Here is a 23,235-nt window from a genome sequence, read left to right as displayed (position 1 = left end):
CGCCCGAGCCAATCGGAAGGGTGGTGTGTGTGCGAGGGCAAGTGGGGAGGGGGACTCAGCTCAGGACAGGGAGGCCCTGCTCGCAGGTCCCGGGGTCCCGGTGGCAGCCGGAGCGCTTGGTCCGCAGGCAGCGGGCGGGTGGTCCCCCCTCCGCCCCCACCCTGCGCGTGCGCGCCCCGGCCCCTCCCTCCCTGCCACCCCCCTCGGCTCCCGCGCGGCGGCGGCGGTTCCTCTCCCCCTCCCCCCAGCCCTGGCTCCGGGGGACCCCGCGATGCCGGTCCGCACCGAGTGTCCCCCGCCGGCCGGTGCCTCGGCCGCCTCCGCGGCCTCGCTCATCCCGCCGCCGCCCATCAACACCCAGCAGCCCGGCGTGGCCACCAGCCTGCTCTACAGCGGCTCCAAGTTCCGCGGCCACCAGAAGAGCAAGGGGAACTCGTACGACGTAGAGGTGGTGCTGCAGGTGAGCGCCGGGCCGCGCCGGGCCGGGGCCCGAGGGCCTCCTCGCGGCGCTCACTGGCCGTGCCCGCCCCCGGCTCCTCGAGCCCGCAGCCGCGGACCAGGCCCTCGCCGCCGGGCCTCCTGCACCAGGCGCTTCACCCCCGGGACCTGCCCAGCTGGTGTCTCACACTTTCCAAGCCCCAACCCTGACCTGCCCCTCACACCAGAGCCTGTCGTGGGCAGCTCCTGGCCGACCCTGAACACTCTCCCAGACTCGAAGCCCGTGACCGGCCTGCCTGGGATCCGGAAGCCCCCTGTGACTGGCCACCCTCAGACCTGAGTCCTTCCTCCCCAGGACCTGTCGCCCCAAGATCAGCTCTCCCTCCAATCCCTCCCAGAACCTGAAGAACTCTCCGTTGGTTTCTCCTGCCTGGGAACCCTAGCCATGGCTGGGCCCGTGTCAAATTATCCCAGACTTGAGACAATCCTCCACCCCTCCCCTTTCCTCAGTTCCAGGGATCCTCAAACCTTGGGGCCCTCCTCCCGGGATTTCTTCCTTGGGAGAGCCTAGTGCCCCCTCAGACCTGGGAGCATCCTCCCTCCCTTAGCCCCTGAGCCTGAGAGCCCCCAATCCACAACTGATTCCTCGCTTCTGGTACCCCCTCAAGACCAGGCACTCACATCCTGTGTGCTGCTGGGTGGAGCTCCTCCCAGTTTGTTAGGATCTTGCCTCCTGGGGCCCCCCACTGCCCCCCGGTCTCTAACTGGCGCAGGCAACCAGCTGCCGGCAGCCCCAGGCCTCCTGCTCTAGGCTTCTTCTCATGCTCCCTATCTCCGTTCTCTGGCCACCTCCAGTCCCCTCCCAGTCTCCCTGACCTGTCTCCCCATACCTCCCCAACCCCTACCTTCATCTCCTTCTCCTTGGCTCCAGGGGACCCTCTTTCTATGGTCTTAACTTTTATCTACACAGCCAGGGCTTCCTCCCGGTGTCTGATACCCATGTGCTGGGAAATCGAACTCACCCAGCATTATCTCTCACACAGTATTTCCTTGCTGTCTCTCTACCTCCCCCCCCCCCCCCCATCTGACCTGAATTTCTAAGTACCTGCTGCCAGCCCCTGATAGCTTTGGAGCTCAGCTTTACCCACTCTGGCCCTTTTTCCGCACCTCACCCCTCTCATGCGAGTGGTAACACACTTGATATTTTTTCCCAGCCGGAGGAGGTCAACAGTAGTTATTACTCCTTTCTCTCCCCCTTCCCTGCAAAACTGTTCCTCCATAGCTACCCCTGCCTGCCTCAGGACCCACTTTCCTCCTCCCTTTGCCCCCTTTTTTCCTTAGCCTGACGCCCCACCTCCTAGGCTGTTCCCCAAAGCCCCTCCAAACGTCTGGCCCCTTGAAAGGCCTCACAAGAGCTCTGAGGACCTAAGTGTGCCACCTTACTGCCCCCATGCGTGAGGACAGAACGTAAGCCGTGTCTTTTCCTTAAAGATGTGCCCTTGGCTCTTTAAAAATGTTAAATCTTAAACAGCCTCTCCTCTGAGCAAGTGGGTCTCCCACCCAAAAGTCAGTGGGGATACATTTTCTTTTTGCTAACAGCAGGGCATCCTTAACCTCTTTTTTCTTACTGTTTTGTGGGAATCAACAGTTTCCTGTTTTTTCGATTGGGAAAACATCACGTTAATCGTATCTTTGGTCTGTAAACTTAAGTTGCTATCATGAGCCATGATATTTATTACAACTGGAAAACTATTATGACTGAGCCATTCGTTCTCCATAATTAGATCTATGATAGGGTGATCCCTCTTCCCTTCTGCTTAAAATGTGAGAATTTACTATGAAGTAAAGGCTTTTTTTTTTTTTTTTTCTGCAACAAATCATAAGATTCTGGAAGTGAGATCCTTGGTTGTGGGTCATGTTTGGAATGATCTTGAATTTGCACCCATTGTTTCATTTGATGGTTTCCGGGGTGGTAGGGGACGACTTGGCAGGGTAGCTAAGTGTCAAAGAGAAGTTGTCTTTGGTTCTCACAGCAGCCACCCCCTTCTGTCATGGGTGTGTTGTTTCTGAAGTCTTGTCAGATGCCCATTTCCTCGCGAACCAGTGTACGTGGTGATTGAGTTGGCGCGTGACTGGTCTCAGGGTAGCCCAGAGCGGAGACCTGGCTGATGGCTGGAAGCCACTCCAGTAGGATGTCTTGATGGTGGGAGCGGTGGTCATGCCCAGGAATGCTGCCCTACTTCTGAGCTGGTGACCTGTTTGTCCATCATTGAGACAGTCAGTGACATGTGACTTATTCCATCATCTGGTTTTACAGCCAGGACTAGTTTCTGAGACTCAGCCTTAGAATACTTCTGCCTTTCATACCTGAGCCTCCTTCCTGCTTGCTTTCTTTCTTTCTTTCTTTCTTTCTTTCTTTCTTTCTTTCTTTTTTTCATAAGAGCTTTATTGAGATACAATTCACATATCATACAGTCCACCCAATTTAAGGCATACAATTTCAGTAGTTTCTAGTAGAGTCACGCACTTGGGTAAGCATCACTGCAGTCTAACTTTAGAACACTTCCATCACCCCCAAAAGAAACACCACCCCTCTCAGTCGGTTAAGTGTCCGACTTCAGCTCAGGTCATGATCTCACGGTCCGTGAGTTCGAGCCCCGCGTCGGGCTCTGGGCTGATGATGGCCCAGAGCCTGGAGCCTGCTTCCGATTCTGTGTCTCCCTCTCTCTCTGACCCTCCCCCGTTCACGCTCTGCCTCTCTCTGTCTCAAAAATAAATAAACGTTAAAAAAAAAAAAAAAAGAAACACCACCCCTTAGCCATCACCCCTTCTCAACTCTAGGCAGCCACTAATTTTATTTTCCCTAAGATCTGCTTATTCTGGCCACTTTGTACTAAACGGAGTCGTATGCTATGTGACCTTTTGTGTCTAGCTTCTTTCACCAAGTATAATGTTTTCAGCGTTCACCCATGTCATAGCATGTCAGTGCTTTATTATTTCTGGGGGGGGTGCATAATAATCCGTTGTACGGACGTACAACATTTTGTTTATCCTTGGAGCAGTAGATGGATATTTGGGTTGTTTCCACTTTTTGGCTCTTGTGAGTAGTGATGCTGTGAACATTCCTGTACGAGTTTTTATGTAGGCGCGTCCTCATTTCTCCTGGGTAGAAACCTAGGAGTGGAATGCGGGGTCCTATGGTAACTCCATGTTTAACATTTTAAGGAACTGCCAGACCGACGTCCAAAGTGCCTACGTCATTTTGCACTCCCCCCACCGGGCGATGAGGGTTCCAGTTTCTCCACAGCCTTGTCAACACTTGCTATATATTTGTCATCTTTTTGATTGTAGTCATGCTAGTGGGTGTGAGGTGGTTATCTCATTGTGGTTTTGATTGGAATCTCCTTACTGGCTAACGATGTTGCACATCTTTTCCTGTGCTTTTTTGGAGCACTTTCTTTTCTTGAAATTCCGGTTTAAAGAGCTCCCCCAGACCTTCGTGAGATTCTGACTAGGTTTTTGTTGTTGCCGTTGTTACTTTGACGACTCCGTTCCTCCTCTGCCATCCAAAGAGCCAAGAGTAACGTGAAGGCCAGGGTCACCGTGACAGCATATTAAAAAGAGCAGCTGTTGGACACAGCTGTGCTGTCAGACTTCCTTGCCTAACGTTTGCCTTGTCATCCTTCCCATGGAGATGCTGGTCCGTCGTTTGGTGAAAGTTCTCTGCGTCGTAGTGTATTTGAGTTCACCCACCATCACCAAGATCAATTTGGGCAGAATGGGAGAGACCCGTGGTTGAACGGAGGCCAAACTGCAATTCTGATTCTCAGGCACGTGATAATCCACGCAAAATGTTAGCCAATTTACAGTTCAGTTTTTAATCTCATTAGCAGGTATCCTGGCCACCTGATACCCTTTCCAGCAGCTGTGAAGCCCCAAACTATATTGAATTCAGTGAGAATTGCATACGTGAAATTTAAGGCCTCAGGTTAGAGCTGTGTGTCTTTTAATGAAAGTTCTTTGCTGAACCGTGTGAGTGCAGATCAGCCACTTTGGATGACGTCCAGCGCCGAGGCCCGGAGATGAGGATATTTTAAATGCTTGGGCGGTTTTCACATGGAATACCTTTGTCACCAGCACCGAACTGTGGGAGCGTTTTAGCTTTATCGAAGCCCATTTGCTTTGGTGCTGACCTCATCTGGCTGACTGCATTCATTACAGTTTTTAATAGTTTTTTTTTTTCAACGTTTTTTATTTATTTTTGGGACAGAGAGAGACAGAGCATGAACAGGGGAGGGGCAGAGAGAGAGGGAGACACAGAATCGGAAACAGGCTCCAGGCTCCGAGCCATCAGCCCAGAGCCCGACGCGGGGCTCGAACTCACGGACCGCGAGATCGTGACCTGGCTGAAGTCGGACGCTTAACCGACTGCGCCACCCAGGCGCCCCCATTACAGTTTTTAAAGATGGCCTTAGTATTTGATTTCTGGTGTAATTGGAAGTCGTTAAGTCCCCAGACCTGATAAACACCACAAGACTCTCCAAGTTGCTTAAAATGAGACCTCGCTTGACACAAAAATCTCAGCGTGCTGCAGCACCGGGGTGCTTTGTGTTGCTTTAATTCCGGGGGTTTGCTTTGTCCGTGAGCCCAACCAGCATGAAATCTGAAAATCTGCCTGTTGGGGATCAGTCCATCCGGATTTGGGTGAAATGGCTCATTTAGGGTGCACTCAGCTGTAGGTAGCCATACCCTTTTCGGAATAGTTAAAAGAAGGGGTGAACCTGCCGTCTCAGGTTACAAGAAGCCTGGAGGTGGCTTGGCTCCAGACTGGCTCATGCGGGGGCCCGTTTCCTTCCATGTTTCCGTGCCGCCATCCTTGGCATTTCCCGGCCTGTTTCCCCTCAGGGTCTTTACGTGGCTGCCCTGGGCACCGTGTGCAGGTGCTGCCGCCGTCACGGGCAGAAAGAGAGCCTCTTTGGAAGCCCCAGTCTTTCCCAGCACAGCACCCAAGAGACTTACACACATACCTCATTGGTCAGAATCGGGTCACTCACCCCTAAACTGATGACTCACAAGGGGACAGGGGCACGGGTTTGCCTTGCACCCGTCAGGCTGATCGGGTCTTGTGGGGGCAGGGTAGGTGTCAGAACGGGATCTGGGCCCTGCCAGCATGGAAAAGGAGGAATTTGGTTGTAGGGTAGGTACCGGGCCATGTCGCAGCAACCCGTAATTGGTACATACTACACCTCAAAATCTATGTTGCCTGTTACCCCTGTTTATTTTAGGCTCCTAACTCTTCATCAGGAGACACAAGCATTCATATATGAAATGGGCAGCGTGGCCCCTCCCAGTATTTTCCATTCTGGGGTCAGCGTCTTGGTTCACAACTGCAATTTTTGCCAGAGAAGTCTTCCTAAGATGCCTTGCCGGGATATGCTGCCCATTTCGTAAAGAAATAATGCGGGATTGTGCTGAGTATAAATACGGGCGAGGAGTACATTTTTTAGACCAGTCGGAGACCTGTGTTGAGCGGGCCCACTGTTCCAGAAAGGCACTTTGGTCTCAAGATACTCAGCTGAAGGAGGTTGAGAGGGTCCTGAGATCAGGTAGCTTCTGAACAGGCACGGGGGCGGGGTGGGGCAGGGGGTGGGGGGGGGGGGGGACTCACAAAGGTCTCAAAGGCAGGTGAGCCCTGGCCGTGCTAGGTGCCCACCAACCTCCGGGCCTCCCTCAGCCCACCTGGCCTCTGACGGCCGGGCACATGGTTTTCCGCAGCAGCCCCAGCTGGTCTCCCAGTGGTTCCTCCGTTTGTAATGAGGCTGTGTGTCCTTTCTTTCCAGCATGTGGACACGGGGAACTCTTACCTTTGTGGGTACCTGAAGATTAAAGGCCTTACTGAGGTAAGCACTCACTCAGACGAACTAGAACTGGAAGGTGGACCGCGTGCTCCTCGTGCTCAGAGTGTGAAGGACCAGCAGTCAACTCTGAGGCCTGATTAAAGTGCCCTGTTAAGTGTCGTTCTCATACAGTGAGCTCAAAGCATGTAGTTTTCCTGTGCCCTGTTGGAAAGTATACAGAGTCACAAATCTGTAGAAGTTTATAAATACATCGTGTTGTTACCAACACTGTTGATTTCATTTTTAATCCTTTTGTGGAAAAAAAAAATGTGGTAAGAACACAGCTACGACCCTCCTCACCTGCCGTCGGAAGTGTTAAGGTTTCTAAGGCAAGCATTAATCCTTCCAGAGCCAAGGTCTTTGGAATTCCTTAAACCTTTTAGTTCACTGGAACAATGAAAAAGTCATCATCAGTTTCTAACAGGAGTAGCTGCTATGGAAATGTAGACTGTTTTCCTTTCCTTGAACCAACTTTTTAAATCTCAGAACTCCTGGGAATATAGAAAACAAGAAAGAGCATCCTTTGTTTTCCTGCTGGTGAGTAAACAGGAAGAAGAAGGAGGGGACTGAACTGGCCGCCTGACTCCAGCCCGACCTGGCTGCAGAGCCCTGTGGCCTGATCAGTCCTCACTGTCTCCGTGGCCCAGCAGTGTTGAGAAATGCTCCACAGAGCCATAGAGAGGTCAGAGTGACCTTGTTGCTTTGCCCTTTACTGGTGCCATGGCCTTGATAAGAATGAAAAATACCCGCTCTGTCTCCTCAAGGGGCTTATCCTAGTGGGAAAGAAAGAATGTAAGAGTAAGAGGTATAGACTATAGTATAATACAAATGGGGGGGGGGTGCTAACTAAGGCACAGACCATCCTCTGTCTTGAAACCATTGTTTCCATCTCTTTGATTCCATCTGGTTCTGCTTCTCTATTGGAAGTTTGAGACTTTTCTATGAAGTCTGGTGTTGACATGAAAAGATAACTACTCCTCCCTTCTAGAACGCTACCCAAGCTAGTAGGGGTAGAAAATGAGGGCAAAATGAAGGATTCCAGCCTTTGAGTTTGCGGTAGTAGGAAACAAAGTGAATAGAGTATACCCAACTCGTACAACAGGCAGCCAGATGCATTCACTGAGCACAGAACACGAACACTTAACTTCATAAGGAAGCCAGCAACATCCGTCACCTGGAATGTTAGCACTGATTCTAAAACCAGCCACTCTGGTCATAGGAAGCTGCACGGAAATGGCAGGTAGCGTTAAAAATCCCCAAACCGTGTACAGAACCTCTGTGACGTTTCCATCAGGAGCAGGTAACCCTAACAAGGTGGGGGAAGCTCTGAGTCATGAGCAGCAGGCTCCCTGAGGAGCTGCTAGCTCGGCCCTTCGCTGGGGCCGGTTCGGGAAGGGGACTTAGGCTCATGACAGGGATGAGGAGACCATCCCCCTGGCCAGTTCTTCCCGCCCGCGCACGAGCGGCCTCACAAGCACATGGCCCCCCAGACTGGTCTGCGCCGGGTTGAGCCGTGGACTCAGGTGTGGCCCTCAAGTGGCATTGAATTAGAGAAAGGCGGCTGTGTTTCCGAGGCTCCTAGGACGTCAGGGTTCTTTGGATTTCATCTCTTTTAAGAACCTTTTTAGTTGCTTTACTGACATACAGTTCACATACCACACAGGTCACCCATGTAAGATGCAGGGGGTGCCTGGCTGGCTCCGTCAGAAGAACATGTGACTCCTGGTCTCAGGGACGTGAGTTCAAGTCCCACATTGGGCATGGAGCCCACTTAAAAAAAACAATAATAAAATGTACAGTTCATTGGCTTCTAGGATAGTCATGGTGTGGTACAACTATGGACTCACCTTTGAAATTCTAAATCCAGTACGTGGTCACTGGACACGATCAGTGAAATGCCAGAAAGGGTGAGGATTCTCTGAATGACTTTATACCCGTATTCTAAAATACAGCTGTTCGTGTTTGTTTGCTTTAACGTTTATAGTTGTTAGGATATCGAATATGTAATTGATTTTAATAAAACCATTTAAATGGTTGAGTTTTAGCCATAGTCTTCCTCGTGTACACCACATGGAAAATTAACTATTAAGTTGGAGATCATTGGTCTCTTGGCTGCCTCACGTTCACGAATGAGCACAGTTATTACAAAGTCCGTGTGCCTTGTGGAAATGGAATCCCAGAATTGTGAAGAATGGGCGTCAGGTAGCATTTTTTTTTGCAATTCTGAGCCCGCCACCAGCAGAAAGAAGGGACATTTCTAGGGAGGCCCAGAAGCTGGCACAGGGCCTAGGAGCCCAGCCTTGGGAGAGTCACGGCCAGGCCCTCCACTCACTCACTAGACAGGTTTGAAAGCTTCTGCTGAGCTTGTGCTAGACTTGCTCTGAGCCAGGCCAGGGAGATAGGTCACGCTAATCAAACTCAGCAGGACTGATGTATGAACAAGAATGCGCATTTACTCATTTTAAAATGAGGTACATGCACGTTCCAGAAGTCCTCTCTGACTTAGTAGCCAGTGGGTGTTAATCCCCCCAGAAGGCAGGTCTACACGGAAAGCCAGACCCATTACTGGAGAGTTTTTGGTGGGCCTGTTAACCGTGCGGGGAGTGGATTGGACGACTTAAATGCCACGACTGCTAGGCCCACTGTAGTAAGCCCACGCCTGTTCCGGGGGTGAGAGTGGGGGGTGCTAGCCGTGTCTCTTCTCTCTGACTCGTTTTTTTGACGACCTTCCCGCAGACAGAGTTTTTCCTTTGAGTTTATACGTTACCGCCACTTTGGCTGTAGTCAAGTGCTTAAATTTCCTGGTCCTGCCCTGAGAGATAGTTCGTGGTTTTGGTAACTTCTGTACATGTTGACTCGCACTCATTAGGCAGTATTTATTTTATTTTAATTCTCAGAGTTCGGGGTACCTTGCAGTCACCCTTATCTAACTGCCTGAGATATTTTTAGAGAGATGTCAGTGCAGAATCAGCTCACTAGGAAGACTTTCTATTTGAACCATAAGTATTTTCTTCGTAATGTAAGAGGGCCCATTTATCATTTCCTTCTTTTCTCTCTTGTGGAAGCTAAAAAAAGTTAAAACCTCAGAAAATCAATGTGTATAGCTTTTCATTTAAAATCTCAAGCCTGGATGGCTTGCTTAGGTGGTTAGGCGTCCGACTCCGGCTGAGGTCATAATCTCACGATTTGTGGGTTCCAGCCCTGCGTCGGGCTCTGTGCTGACAGCTCAGAGCCTGGAGCCTGCTTCGGATTCTGTGTCTCCCTCTTTCCGCCCCTACCCCGCTCACGCTCTGTCTCTCTTTGTCTCTCAAAAAAGAAGAAACATTAAAATAAAATAATTTAAAATCTCAAGTCAGGTACTGATACAGAACTTTCTCCCTTAGCAGTTCTTCCTAAAACAGATGAGGATAATTTATTTATATTTTAAATCAGGTTTTAAATCAGGTTTCCATTTAGGAAATCTCCTCTTTAATTTCTTCACTCCGTATATATAAATACCTGAACGAGGAACCCGGCCACCGTGTCGGGGGTAAAGGGTTGAGGTTTGGTGGGGGGTGGGGGTGTTATATATCTCAGAGTTCACTGTGAAGACAGCCGCCAGCCTCGGTGCTGGGTAGTGAAGCAGGCCCCTTCAGTCTGCTCCTGTGCGGGCGGGCGGCCATACTGTTTCCTGGGAACTGCTATCTCTTAGCGACGTCCCCAGCTACATCATGGCAGGCCAAGCCAAGAGAAGTAGCAAAGCCATCGGAACAGATTTATTTTATTTTATTTTATTTTATTTTATTTTATTTTATTTTATTTTATTTTATTTTTTATATAAAAAATTTTTTTAATATTTATTTTTGAGAGAGGGAGAGGATGAGCTGGGAATGGGCAGAGAGAGAGAGACAGAGAGAGAGAGAGAGAGGGAGGGAGGGAGGAAGACAGAGGATCCAAAGTGGGCTCCACGCCGACCACAGTGAGCTTGGTGCGGAGCTCAAACTCATGAACTGCGAGATCATGACCTGAGCCGAAGTCAGACATTTAACTGGCTGAGCCACCCAGGCGCCCCAGAACAGATTGATTTTAAACACACGTAGATGTTTGATGCAGAATAAGAGGGGCATACATAGTGTCTGAAGAAGAAAGTGGGACCTCTAGTCCCAAGGACATTAAGACTGTAATCCGTGGTTTGCCAGGCCACTGACCACCATTATCATGCTTCCAAGAAGCACCAGAGGCTGGCAGGCTGGGCTGAAGGGTTGGTTAGTTGGTCAGTCAGTTGATTGGGTTTTACAAATGCAGAGAAATGGTGGACTTATTAAATTGTTAACTTTTTCTTCCATTAGTATTTTTCAGAATCTTTGGTGCCTTCTTCTTAGCAGATGAACAAATATCAAATAAAATTGACAAGAGCATTCTAAGCACCCAGTTAGGATGACAGCTTATTTTTTCCCGTTTTTGTGGGGTTTTTTTCCCGTTGTTGTGATTTTCCATTGCAGACGCGATTTATGTATATTTTCCCTAGTATAAATTGCCTTAGTTCATATGATAAAATTAAATGTTACTCTAACGCATCGAGGTATTCTTTAAAAAAAGAACACAAAACAACCACAACGACAACCAAAAAAAAAACCCACAAAAAACCCACTCCCCGGACGGGCACAGGAGACAAATGACTGAGCTAGTTTGAGAACCAGTGGGCATGGCGTCAGGGAGACTGAGCTGTGAATGCTGTGATTGTGGAGCCTCCTGGGGTGTTTTCCTTGGAAAGTAAAATCAACTTAGTTACCATCTGCTTTGCATCCTAGAATACTCAGAATTTACTTGTTCAGGTTCTTTTCGAGTGATTAGTACATAACAAATGAAGTCAGGGAAGGGTTCTCTGCTTCTGGCAAAGTTCATAACGTCCAAGAGACTTTGTGGGCACCTCCAATTCAAGCTGACTCCACAGCCATCGGCAAATCTCTGGACCTAACTCTGGGTTGTTGCTTAGCCAGTGTGACCATTTTTTCAAAGTCCTAGGGAGAAGTTAAAGAGCAAGGTTGATTTTTCCTTTGGGAAAGGTTAAAACTGCTGTTCAACATCTTGTTTTGGTATTTGGGTTTTTACCATAGGAGTATCCAACTCTCACGACCTTCTTCGAAGGAGAAATAATCAGCAAAAAACACCCTTTCTTAACGCGGAAGTGGGACGCAGACGAAGACGTTGATCGGAAACACTGGGTGAGTAGGTGTTTGGTCCACTCTGGGCCGCCCACGCGCTGCCGGGAAGCCAAGAGACTTAGCTCTCGGGGTCTTATCACTGTGCCCCGTCCTGCCCACCTGTCCACTGGGCTTCTCACCCCAGCTCCTGACGGACACACCCAGGCTCAGCTGAAGTACCATCAGGATGTCACCGGAAATGCCAGTGCCCCTGCTTTTCAGTGTCAAAAGTGGAGTGTGTTCTAGCTCACCAGTAGGGAGCACTTGGAGACAACTCATCGTCACTGCCCTCAAGTCTTTTCATTGGCTTTCACACGAGTTGTTGTGTCTTCAAAAATCCATTTCTCTACCTGTCAAAATAGCCTTCCGGTTTAGCTGACCAGGGCGATGATGAATTTTGGTTTAACACTAAATAGGGAAGTCCAATGTGCTCACCCTCTAAACCCACCAGAAATTCTTGTGTCCGTAATGAAGATTCTAGAACTCTTCGTGCTTCCCACTGCCACTCACACCCGGCTCTTCAAGTCTCTCCTGATTCTGGCACGATACTCCTTGGAGAAAACTCCTGACCGCAGACCCTCGTCTGGGTTAACATCACTATAGATTAGCTGCTTTGCTTATTAATGTTTCCTACTTGAGATAGGAAAGGAACATCTTTCAAATGTTGAGTTTCAGTTAAATTTAAGCTTTTAAAACCATTTTTTGGTGAGCTACATGTTTTGACTATTGTAGCAAATAGAACTGAAAGTCAGTTATTTGCGTGATACTAGAGAATACTGTAGAATACTGCGTAATACTGCGTAATACTCTAGAGGATACTAGAGAATACTGTAATACTAGAGAATGAACAAGAGCCAAGTCTCTGGGGATTCTCAGTCAGGGGATCACTCAGTGGCTCAGTCAGTGAAGTGTCCGACTCTGGGTTTCGGCTCCGGTCATTACCTCACGGTTCATGAGTTGGAGCCCCGCGTCGGGCTCTGCGCTGGCAGCTTGGAGCCCGCTTGAGATTCTCTCTCCCTCTCCCTCTCTCCCTGCCCCTCCCCTGCTCGCTCGCTCTCTCTTTTTCTCTTAAATAAACTTGAAAAAAAAAAATACTCAGTTGGGGAGCCCGAGTGGCACACGGTCGTGCGGGCATCAGAAAAGTGGTGGAGGGCTCCTCGGTGCCATCTGACCCCACCCTGCCCAAGGCCGGCTCTTCCTGCACAGCTCGACACCTCATGAGGTGGCTCCTTCCTCTCCCAGGCAGTCCCCGTGAGAACGATCTTCCTGATCTTTCTTGTACCAAATGACAGCCTGTCTCCCATCCTGCTTTGTTTTCCAGCTCAAATTGGTTCTGCAAAAAAGCAAGGTCTTTTGAGACTCTATGAAAAGTCAGTTTTAAGTTAGGTTGGTTACGAATTAAATACATAGAAAGCAACTCTTAATTTTTCAGACTTCCATTAGAATACTGGGAAATATCTGTTCCTACCTCTGTTAGGCTAAATTGAAATATTTTGAGAGAAAGAGCGTCTAAGAAGGCCTCCCTGGGTCCTTCCCGGCATGCTAGATGGGAGAGGACCAGGAGCTGGGCCTAAGGGCTCTTCTTCACCCAGCAGTCTGGTGACCTGTGCAGGACTCAGAGTCTCCCGTAACTCTCCCAGCCCATGCAGGAGTCCCCGATGCCCATGTGGGGCTCCTGGAGCTCTGTACTGCACCTCTGTTTTTACCATAGGAGTATCCAACTCTCACGACCTTCTTCGAAGGAGAAATAATCAGCAAGATCATGTAAAACTTACATTTATGTAAGTTTTACATACATGATCTCGCGGTCCGTGAGTTCGAGCCCCGCGTCGGGCTCTGTGCTGACAGTTCGGAGCCTGGAGCCTGTTTCAGATTCTGTGTCTCCCTCTTTCTCTGACCCTCCCCCGTTCATGCGCTCTCTCTCTCTCTGTCTCAAAAATAAATAAACGTTAAAAAAAAAAAAAAAGATCTCTGATCACAGGAGTGCCTGGTTGGGTCAGTTGGTTGAACAGCTGACTTCAGGTCATGATCTCACAGTTCGTGAGTTTGAGCCCCATGTTGGGCTCACTGCTGTCAGCACAGAGCCCACTTTGGATCCTCTGTCCCCCTTCTCTCTCACCCCTCCTGTGCTTGCACTCTCAAAAATAAACATTAAAAAAAAAATCACTGATCACAGATTACCATAACAAATAAAATAGTAATGAAAAAGCTTCAAATATTGCAAGAATCACCAAAATGTGACACAGAGACACAAATGCTGTTGGGAAAATGGCACCAATAGCCTTGCTCGATCAGGGTTGCCAGGAACCCTGGCAGTTTGTAAAAAAAATGCAACATTTGCAAACAGCAATAAAGTGAAGTGCAATAAAACCAGGACTGCCAGGGCACCCGGGTGGCTCAGTCAGTTAAGCGTCCGACTTCAGCTCAGGTCACAATCTTGTGGTTCATGAGTACAAGCCTGCATCGGGCTCTGTGCTGACAGCTCAGAGCCTGGAGCCTGCTTCAGATTCTGTGTCTCCCTTGCTCTCTGCCCCTCCCCCACTCATGCTCTGGCTCTCTCTCTTTTTCTAAATAAACATAAAAAAACAAAACAAAACAAAATAAAACTGGACTCCCTGTAAACTAGAGGCACTGTATTATTTCATGCTCAGGTTTTCCTGAGTGATAATAAAGTTAATATCATGGTGGTACCATAAAGTCCAGATTCCATAAACTTAATCTACTAAGGATAGAAATACATGTGTGACAAATTCTATGGGTTAATAATTCTGTATCTTAAATTTTATTTAAGGTGTAATTCTTATAAAATTATTACATGCTTGTTTTTAAGCATTTGAATAAGTAGAAAAACAAAAGGAAAAAAATCATCTATAATAATAATACCAAAGCTAAAACAAGTATTGACCTTTTTTTTTTTTTAAATAAAAATAGGATCATGAGATACAATTTTGTAATCTATTTCTGGTGTCCCTTTTTTTAAATTTTTTTTAAAAATTTTTTTTTTTCAACGTTTATTTATTTTTGGGACAGAGAGAGACAGAGCATGAACGGGGGAGGGGCAGAGAGAGAGGGAGGCACAGAATCGGAAACAGGCTCCAGGCTCTGAGCCATCAGCCCAGAGCCCGACGTGGGGCTCGAACTCACGGACCGTGAGATCATGACCTGGCTGAAGTCGGACGCTTAACCGACTGCGCCACCCAGGCGCCCCAGGTGTCCCTTTTTTTTTAATATATTTAATTTATTTTTTAAATTTACATCCAAGTTAGCATATAGTGCAACAATGATTTTAGGAGTAGATGCCTTAGTGCCCCTTACCCATTGAGCCCATTCCCCCCTCCCACAACCGCTCCAGTAACCCGCTGCTTGTTCTCCATATTTAAGAGTCTCTTCTGGGGGCGCCTGGGTGGCTCAGTCGGTTGAGCTGCCGATTTCGGCTCAGGTCATGATCTCACGTTCCGTGAGTTCGAGCCCCGCGTCAGGCTCTGTGCTGACAGCTCAGAGCCTGGAGCCTGTTTCCGATTCTGTGCCTCCCTCTCTCTGACCCTCCCCTGTTCATGCTCTGTCTCTCCCTGTCTCAAAAATAAATAAAACGTTAAAAAAAAAAAAAAAGTCTCTTCTGTTTTGTCCCCTTCCCTGTTTTCATATTATTTTTGCCTCCTTTTCCTTACGTTCGTCTGTTTTGTATCTTATAGCCCTCATACGAGTGAAGTCATATATTTGTCTTTCTCTAATTTCGCTTAGCGTAATACTCTCTAGTTCCCTCCATGTAGTTGCAAATGGCAAGATTTCATTCTTTCTGATTGCCCAGTAATACTCCATTGTATATACATACCACATCTTCTTTATCCATTCATCCATCAATGGACATTTGGGCTCTTTCCATACTTTGGCTATCGTTGATAGTGCTGCTATAAACATTGGGGTGCATGTGTCCCTTCGAAACAGCATACCTGTATCCCTTGGATAAATGCCTAGTAGTGCAATTGCTGGGTCATAGAGTAGCTCTGTTTTTAAATTTTTGAGGAACCTCCGTACTGTTTTCCAGTGTGGCTGCACCAGTTTGCATTCCCACCAGCAGTGCAAAAGAGATCCTCTTTCTCTGCATCCTCGCCAACATCTGTTGTTGCCTGAGTTGTTAATGTTAGCCATTCTTATAGGTGTGAGGTGGTATCTCATCGTGGTTTTCATTTGTATTTTCCTGATGACGAGTGATTTTAAGCATTTTTTCATGTGTCGGTTGGCCATCCGGATATCTTTGGAGAAGTGTCTGTTCATGTCTTTTGCCCATTTCTTTGCTGGGTTATTTGTTTTTTGAGTGTTGAGTTAACCCTTTATCTGATGTGTCATTTGCGAATATCTTCTCCCATTCTGTCGGTTGCCTTTTAGTTTTGCTGATTGTTTCCTTCGCTGTGCTTTTTATTTTGATGAGGTCCCAATAGTTCATTTTTGCTTTTGTTTCCCTTGCCTCCGGAGACGTGTTGAGTAAGAAGTTGCTGCGGCCAAGATCAGAGAGGTTTTTGCCTGCTTTCTCCTTGAGGATTTTGATGGCTTCCTGTCTTACGTTTAGGTCTTTCATCCATTTTGAGTTTATTTTTGTGTATGGTGGTCCAGGTTCATTCTCCTGCATGTCGCTTTCCAGTTTTCCCAGCAACACTTGCTGAAGAAACTGTCTTTGTTCCATTGGATATTCTTTCCTGCTTTGTCAAAGATGAGTTGGCCATAGGTTTGTGGGTCCATTTCTGGGTTCTCTATTCTGTTCCTTTGATCTGAGTGTCTGTGTTTGTGCCAGTCCCATACTGCCTTGATGATAACCGCTTTGTATACATCTTGAAGTCCATCTGGTTTCCTTTTTTAAAAGAAATTAATCATATATTACCCACTTCCTGTTTCTTCTTCACTAGCTGGCCCCAAGCCACTCTACTCTGTCAGAGAACCCCACTGTAGTAAGCCCTCTCTCCCCCTTCGGTGAGACATGCTGGCTCTCAGTTGTTCTGCATGACTCTTGTTGCTACTGTTGACTCCCTTACAGAGATGTCACTAGTCATTCCTGGCTTTGTGCAAAAGTGTCCTGAGAACGGGCCCCCAGAATAGCATCCATTCCCAACCCGGGGCCTTTTCTCGGACAACATGAACTAGGCAGGCGTAATCCCATGATGCCTCAGCTGGAGTCCAGCTCTGAGGTCACTGGTGGGGACCTTGGGCTCCCCTTCCAGGCCTCGGCCTTTGCTGCTCTGGTCAGGCCACCTCCAGCAACTGGCACGCGTTTGCAAAGGCAGTCGCCGCCGGACACAGAAGGGTCGTTCTGACACCAGCCTCTCCCTCCGTAGATCAGTTCTCATGCTGTGTCTTTTGCTTTCAGGGCAAGTTTCTGGCTTTTTATCAGTATGCAAAATCATTTAATTCAGATGACTTTGATTACGAAGAGCTGAAGAATGGAGATTATGTCTTCATGAGGTGGAAGGTAAGGCCCCACCCCAGGCGGTCTTCTGGCTGTGCCAGTGCCTGCATTGGACCCACCGCCCCGTCTGCCCTGTCCTCATGCGGTGCCTTTAACGCTCACGGAAAGCGGGCACAGCTCCAGGCCACTCTGGCAGACTGCTGCCCTCCCAGATGGTTTCTCTTTGGTTAAACTGTTTGGTGGTCAGCTGACGAATTCGTGGCTAGGGGGTGGTCCCCCTCGGTACCTTTGACCGTCCAGGTGGAGTCCTCCCAAGTGTCCTGTGGATTCAGGGGACAACCAAAGTCAGTCACCCATCACCTCCGGTTCTCAGCCACAGGCTGCGACACCCCCTTAAGGGACCGCTCCCTCACCACGTCCTTGCTGAAGGCTCGGTGCTGTCTCCGCTTGTCTGTTTCCCTCCAGCTCAGGAAATGAGGGACCAGGAATGGAATTTGGGTTTTCCACTCACCAGCCCTCAGAGAACTGCATCTGGCTGGACTCGATAGATTGGCTTTGGGGCTGACAAGGCTTTTGTGTTCCCTGTTTTGATAGCATGGTATTTACTGTGTTCCAGCTCCAGGATAGCACAATCATGAAGCCAGTTTGTGAAATCACTGTGTGAACGGACACCCACTTCCAGCCCCTGGTCCCCAATCTGCGGGGAAAAGCCGTTTTGTCTTGAAATCTCACCAGCTTTCCGAAAAGCCAATCATTTAGAGTAGTGATTCCCAATCTTTTTTTTTTTTTTTTTTTAGTATTTATTTTTTAGAGAGAGAGAGAGAGAGAGAGCACGCGAGCGAGCGTGGAAGGGACAGAGAGAGAGTGAGATGAAGAATCCGAAGCAGGCTCCAGGCTCTGAGCTGTCAACACAGAGCCCGACATAGGGCTCGAACGCATGGACCACGAGATCATGACCTCAGCCAAAGTCGGTCGCTTAACTGACTGATCCACCCGGGCGCCCCAGTGATTCCCAATCTTTAGCTTGTATAGCTAATTTATTGGGGGGCTGGGGGGGATCATCACTTTCTGAGTGGACGCTTGCCAGGCGTGGAGAGTCAGAGCGGGGTCCTGCCCTGTAAGCTTGCCATCTAGTGGGAAGTGTGCCAGTGAAATAACATGTTGGAAGAAGTATCCTCCAAAGTTCTTATTTTAAAATTAATTTTAAAAACTACCATTCAGAGGTTTAGGAAAGGAAAAGATGACAGTGTTTTGGAAAAAAAAAAGAATTGAGCACCTGGGTGGCTTGATTTTGGCTCAGGTCATGATCTCAAGGTTTGTGAGTTCATGCCCCACATCGGGCTGTGCACGGCCAGTGCAGAGCCTGATTAGGATTCTGTCTCTCCCTCGCTCTCTTCCCCTCCCCCACTCTCTCTTTCAAAATAAACTTAAAAAAAGAACTTCTCAGGGTGACTCACTGTGGGCCTTCAGGAGACCTCCTGGGGCCTTGGGGGCACCGACTTCATCTTACTGGGACAGTAGGTCCTTTCAGCTTGGCTCTAGCCAGAGATAACAAGCTTGCCTCTTCCCAAGGTGCTGTTCTGATGGCTGTCGCCGAGGCGTAGAGCTTTTTCAGGGGGTGTTATGGGGTGTGATCTGCCCTCAGAGTGAAGTGACTTGCTGTTCTAGAGGTGATCAGGAACCTAGCACCAGTTCCTGGGGTGGAGCAGAGAATTTCTCTCCCTGGGTGGTTCTGTCTGTGGGCTCTGAAAGGTAGGTAGGTATCGATTCACTTACGAGATATGTAGACCATAGGGCCTTCTCTTCACTGCTGACCTCAGTGAGCTCAAGACACAGGCTCCTGTGTTAGCATCTAGAATACTCGAGCAACACACAGATGCTATTGGCAGGTTGGGTTGAAACGCACATGTTGGCCATTGTCCAGCAAGTCTGGGCAAGGCCGTGTTGACAGTGGAACCTTAGAAGCACCTGGAGGCTAACGAGGAACACCAGAGGTGGCCGGGCCACACCGTCTGTTACTAACCTCCTCTGTCTCTGTGCAGGAACAGTTCCTGGTCCCAGACCACACGATCAAAGACATCAGCGGTGCTTCCTTTGCTGGGTTCTATTACATCTGCTTCCAGAAGTCGGCAGCCTCCATAGAGGGCTACTATTACCATAGGAGTTCAGAATGGTAAGGAACCCCAGAGGCGCAGGGGGCGGCTTGCTGCTGTCCCCCTGGCTCTTCCTTGGCTTGCCAAACCAAAAGAAGACCTCTCCCCTGTCTCTGCATAGCTTTCATGCTCTGTCTGCATGCAGAGGGCCTCTCCAAGCGATCTCAGTTGCTGGTGTAGGGGCTCCTGTCCCTCTACACGGAGCAGAGTAAACAAGATGAAAGTGAAGTGTAGATAAAGGAACTCGTTGCTGACAGCTTTCGAGCAGTTCTGTGTTATCAGCAATGTTTCTCCCAATCTTGCTGCTTTTGTATTTCCTCCCAAATTTAATCGGTAACTAAAATGTAAAATCCAACTATGAATTTTGCTGGGGTGAATTTTGCTGTCGGCAGCCTTTTCGATTTTGTGGTCACATTCCTCAGATGCTGGCCCCACATGCACTTGATCTCGGTCTGGTGACCTAGGGTCCCCCCGTGGAGCTGGCGGTCCTGCCCTGTGTCTCACCTGAGGTGAAGGACTGAATGCCACCTCAGGTGCTAGCTTCTGTCACCTCTTGGGGGGAATCTCCTGCCTCCTCGCTGCTTCTCAAAGCACCTGGCTGTACCTGAAGAAGGAACCGTATCATAAAATACCTGATTTCCTCTCTGAATGTAGAGACCCCTCATTCCCTTCCAAATTTTTCACACTTCGGTGACTTGTAAGTGATGCCACCCCAGCTTGACTCAAATTCCCTGTTCAGTGGCAGCACAGTGATACCTGCAAATACGTGCCCGTGGCTCAGTGCAGTCTCAGCGCCTCTGAGAGCCACAACTCTCAGGGTTTCAGTAGTTGTTCAGTTTTCAAATGAGTTTTCAAAACATGTTGTATCCTGTTTTAAATGACAGCTTTATTGAGATAATTCACACACTATTTGGTTTGCTCATTGAAGCTGTACAAGTCAGTGGTCTGTGCAGCCATGACTGCAGTCAATTTTAAAACGTTCTCATCGCCACAGGGAGAAACCCTCGTACCCCTTGACCATCAACCCGACTCCCCATCCCCTCCTGGCCCTAGGCAACCACTAATCTACTTTCTCGCTGTGTAGATCTGCCCGTTCTGGATATTTTATATAAATGGGACCATACACTATGTGGCCTTTGTGTCTGGCCTTTGAAGCTTCAGCCTTGTTACAGCAGGTGTCAGCACTCCCCATTTTTATTGCTGAATAACTTTCCATGGTCTGGATCCACAGTAGCCCCTCCTTATCTGCGGTTTTGCTTTCCGGGGTTTCGGTTACCCGCGGTCAGCTGTAGCCCAGAAGCAGACGATCGTCCTCCTGACAGTGTCAGAAGGTCAGTGGTAGCCTAACAGCCCATCACAGCGCCTCTGTCATTCCGTGTTTCGTCTCCTCCCGCACCCATTTCGTCATCTCACATCCTCACGGTACAATAAGGTATTTTGAGAGAGAGCCCACGTTCCCGTAACTTTTATTGCAGTATATTGTTATAGTTGTTCTATTTGCTGACTAGTTATTGTTGCTAACCCCTTACGGTGCCTAATTTATAAGTTGTACTCTGTCACGGGTATGTATGTGCAGGAAAAACCATACCATATGTACGGGGCTCGGTACCATCCACGGTTTTCGGCATCCGCTGGGGGTACCGGAGCGTATCCCCCACAGATAAGAGGGGGGGACCACTGTACCACATTTTCCTTCTCTGTTCATCAGTTGCTGGGCACTTGGGTCGTCTTCACCTTTTGCCTGTTGTGAATAATGCTGTTGTGAGTGAGGGTGTGTACGCATCCGAGTCCCGGCTTTCAGTTCCTTTGGGCAGATACTAAGAGTGGAATTGCTGGGTCATATGGGAATTCTGTAACTTTTTAAGGAACCACCTCCCTGTTTTCCAGAGCAGCTGCACCCTGGTACGTTCCCACCAGGGCCCAAGGGCTCCAGTTTCTCCACATCATTCCCAATGCTTGTTATGATGTCTTTACAATTACAGCTCTCCTAGCGCGTACGACATCTGCAGGTGTCGTGTGGTTTTGATTCACATATTCCGATGGCTAATGCATAATCTTTTCTTGATTTTTGTTTTGTTTTGTTCTTTGCTATTGTTGTTGAGAAATAAACTGCTTGTTCCTGTGCTGCTCCTCACTCCTCTGTGAAACAAGTAAGAGGAGAGCTGACGTCTACCCCATCAGCTCTGATTGTCCCTGGGGGTTATCATCCCCTTGTGTGGATTGTCCCGGCCGCCGTTTCCCTTTCATCTGCTTAGCTCCTCGGAGCAGCCTGCCGACGGGGCAGAAACATACACGTCAGAGCTCTGATGTTCTCAAAGTCTAATAGCCGTGTCTAGGGAGGCGAGAAAACGAAGCCAAAGGGTCAAATAAGATTTACGGTTAGCGAGGAAGTTCTCTCTTCCATGGCCTGTTTGCATTGCATGAGAAGTGGGGTGTGCCTGTGTTACCCACGAAGCCCTGAGGGTGCTCCAGCCTGATACACGGGGGAGCTGAGGTGCTGGCCGTTGGGAGGCCGGGCAGCGTGGCAGGTGAGGATGAGGCCCGGGGCCTCGGTCTGCATCTCTCCCACAGCGTACTCCGCCTCTCCTTTTACAAGACGTACCATGGTTGCTTCATGGTCAGAGCAAAAGGGAAAGGCCTAAAAACAGCTCCTCTCACCCCCATTCGGGAGGATTAACCAAAGGAACAAATAAAACCAGAGTCGGTTCAGCTGACGAGATCTGAGGTGAATTTGCGTTCCGGTCCGAGAAGGTGGCCCGTCAGGCGCTCCGGTGGCAGGGAGGGAGTTTTGGACATCCTTTGTTTGGTTTTCAGGATGCTCAGACTGCCTCCCGTTTTGTCTTTTCCCACATTGCAGGTATCAGTCACTCAACCTAACTCACGTTCCCGAACACAGCGCACCCATCTACGAGTTCCGGTGACAGCGGTTCAGAGCAGGAACCAAATAAAACTGAACTTGGCAAAAAAAGAACTCTGCCAAGAAAATCGTGTACCTGCCAGAACCAGGAGAACGTGTGTTCCTGTTTCTTCACGAGCAGACTCGCATCAGAAAGCATGAATGTTAACCCACAGAATCCAAGGAGCATGGCCAACCAACGGCAGGTGGAGGGAGTGTTCTCTGTGCTTCCTCCCTCTCTGTGGCAGTTTGGTCTTAATCTGTTGTAAGCTACCTTAAATGCACTTTTCCTTCCTGCACAGCTAACTTCTGTATCACTGAAAGGCCCATTCCTTCCTCCGTCCCCACCTCCAGCCGAGCAGAAGGTCAGCCCCCCAGTCACCCTCAGCCTTGGTGCTCAGTGGTCTCGGCCCAGGCCCCAGCCCTGCGCCCCCCACCCCCAGTTGCTCAGTCCGGTAGCTCAAGAGAAGGCAGAGCCCCAGCACACGTGTGCCGCGCCCCCCCCACCCCCCCCACCCCAGAGCTCTGCGCAGGGAATCGGTGACCAGCAGCACCCGCCAGTGAAACGTGAGGCGGAGGCCGATTGCTTAACGGGGTCCGCTGGCACTGCCCAGCCCTGCAGCGGTCACGCTAAGCTAGTCAGTGGCTGCCAGGTTCTCTGGGCCTGCCATCGGGGATCACTAAGTTTCAGGCTTCCAGATCCCTGGCAGGAACGGATTCCAGTCCTGCTTACTCAGCACGTTTGCTCCAAACTTTTGAACTTGAGGGCAATACTAAACTTAAAAAAAAAAGAAAAAAGAAAAAAAAAAGAGTTTTTTTATTACAAAATTATTTTTATGGTCCCTTTAACAAGGACCCATGGCAAATGCACAATTATTCAGAATTACATTTTTATCGTTTTCACATTGAAAACAGCAAATGTTGACTTAGTAATTTTTATACCTATATCTATATGTAAATGTATATTTATCAACCAGCAGTTTAAAACTAGTCATCCTGGTACAAAAGTTTTGCAGCATTGCATAAATTCTAGTGCTAAACTTGAGAGCTGTTTTTTGGGGCCAGTTTAGCATTTGTACCTCCTCCTTTTGCTATTCAGAACAGCAGTGCTTCGTGGCGACCTTTTCTGTCAAGCAGAAGGGGCCGTCATTCTCCTAAAACAGCAACTCTAAAATGTTGGGGTGGGGGAGGGGCGGGAACACGAACACGCTCGAAGAACTCAAGGCTCACGTGCCAAAGTGGGGGGGGGGGTGTGGGGTTGGGGTGGGGT

General features: G+C 48.9%; 1 protein-coding gene across 1 annotated transcript; it reads left to right on the top strand.

Annotated features, from left to right (window-relative positions):
* The first annotated feature begins 182 nt into the window (after window positions 1–182).
* On the top strand, window positions 183–22,266 carry GID4 (GID complex subunit 4 homolog). The gene is made up of 6 exons (XM_086686194.1): window positions 183–460; window positions 6,279–6,338; window positions 11,432–11,539; window positions 16,878–16,979; window positions 18,959–19,089; window positions 21,927–22,266. The coding sequence occupies exons 1-6, from the start codon at window positions 272–274 to the stop codon at window positions 21,988–21,990; spliced, it is 654 nt and encodes a 217-aa protein (XP_086542320.1). The 5' UTR covers window positions 183–271; the 3' UTR covers window positions 21,991–22,266.
* Window positions 22,267–23,235: the final 969 nt, after the last annotated feature.

The sequence above is a fragment of the Puma concolor genome, chromosome E1, assembly GCF_028749965.1.
Source record: "Puma concolor isolate L17-30 chromosome E1, mPumCon1.1.hap2, whole genome shotgun sequence".
Taxonomy (NCBI): domain Eukaryota; kingdom Metazoa; phylum Chordata; class Mammalia; order Carnivora; family Felidae; genus Puma; species Puma concolor.
This window is presented reverse-complemented; position numbering and strand designations above follow the sequence as displayed.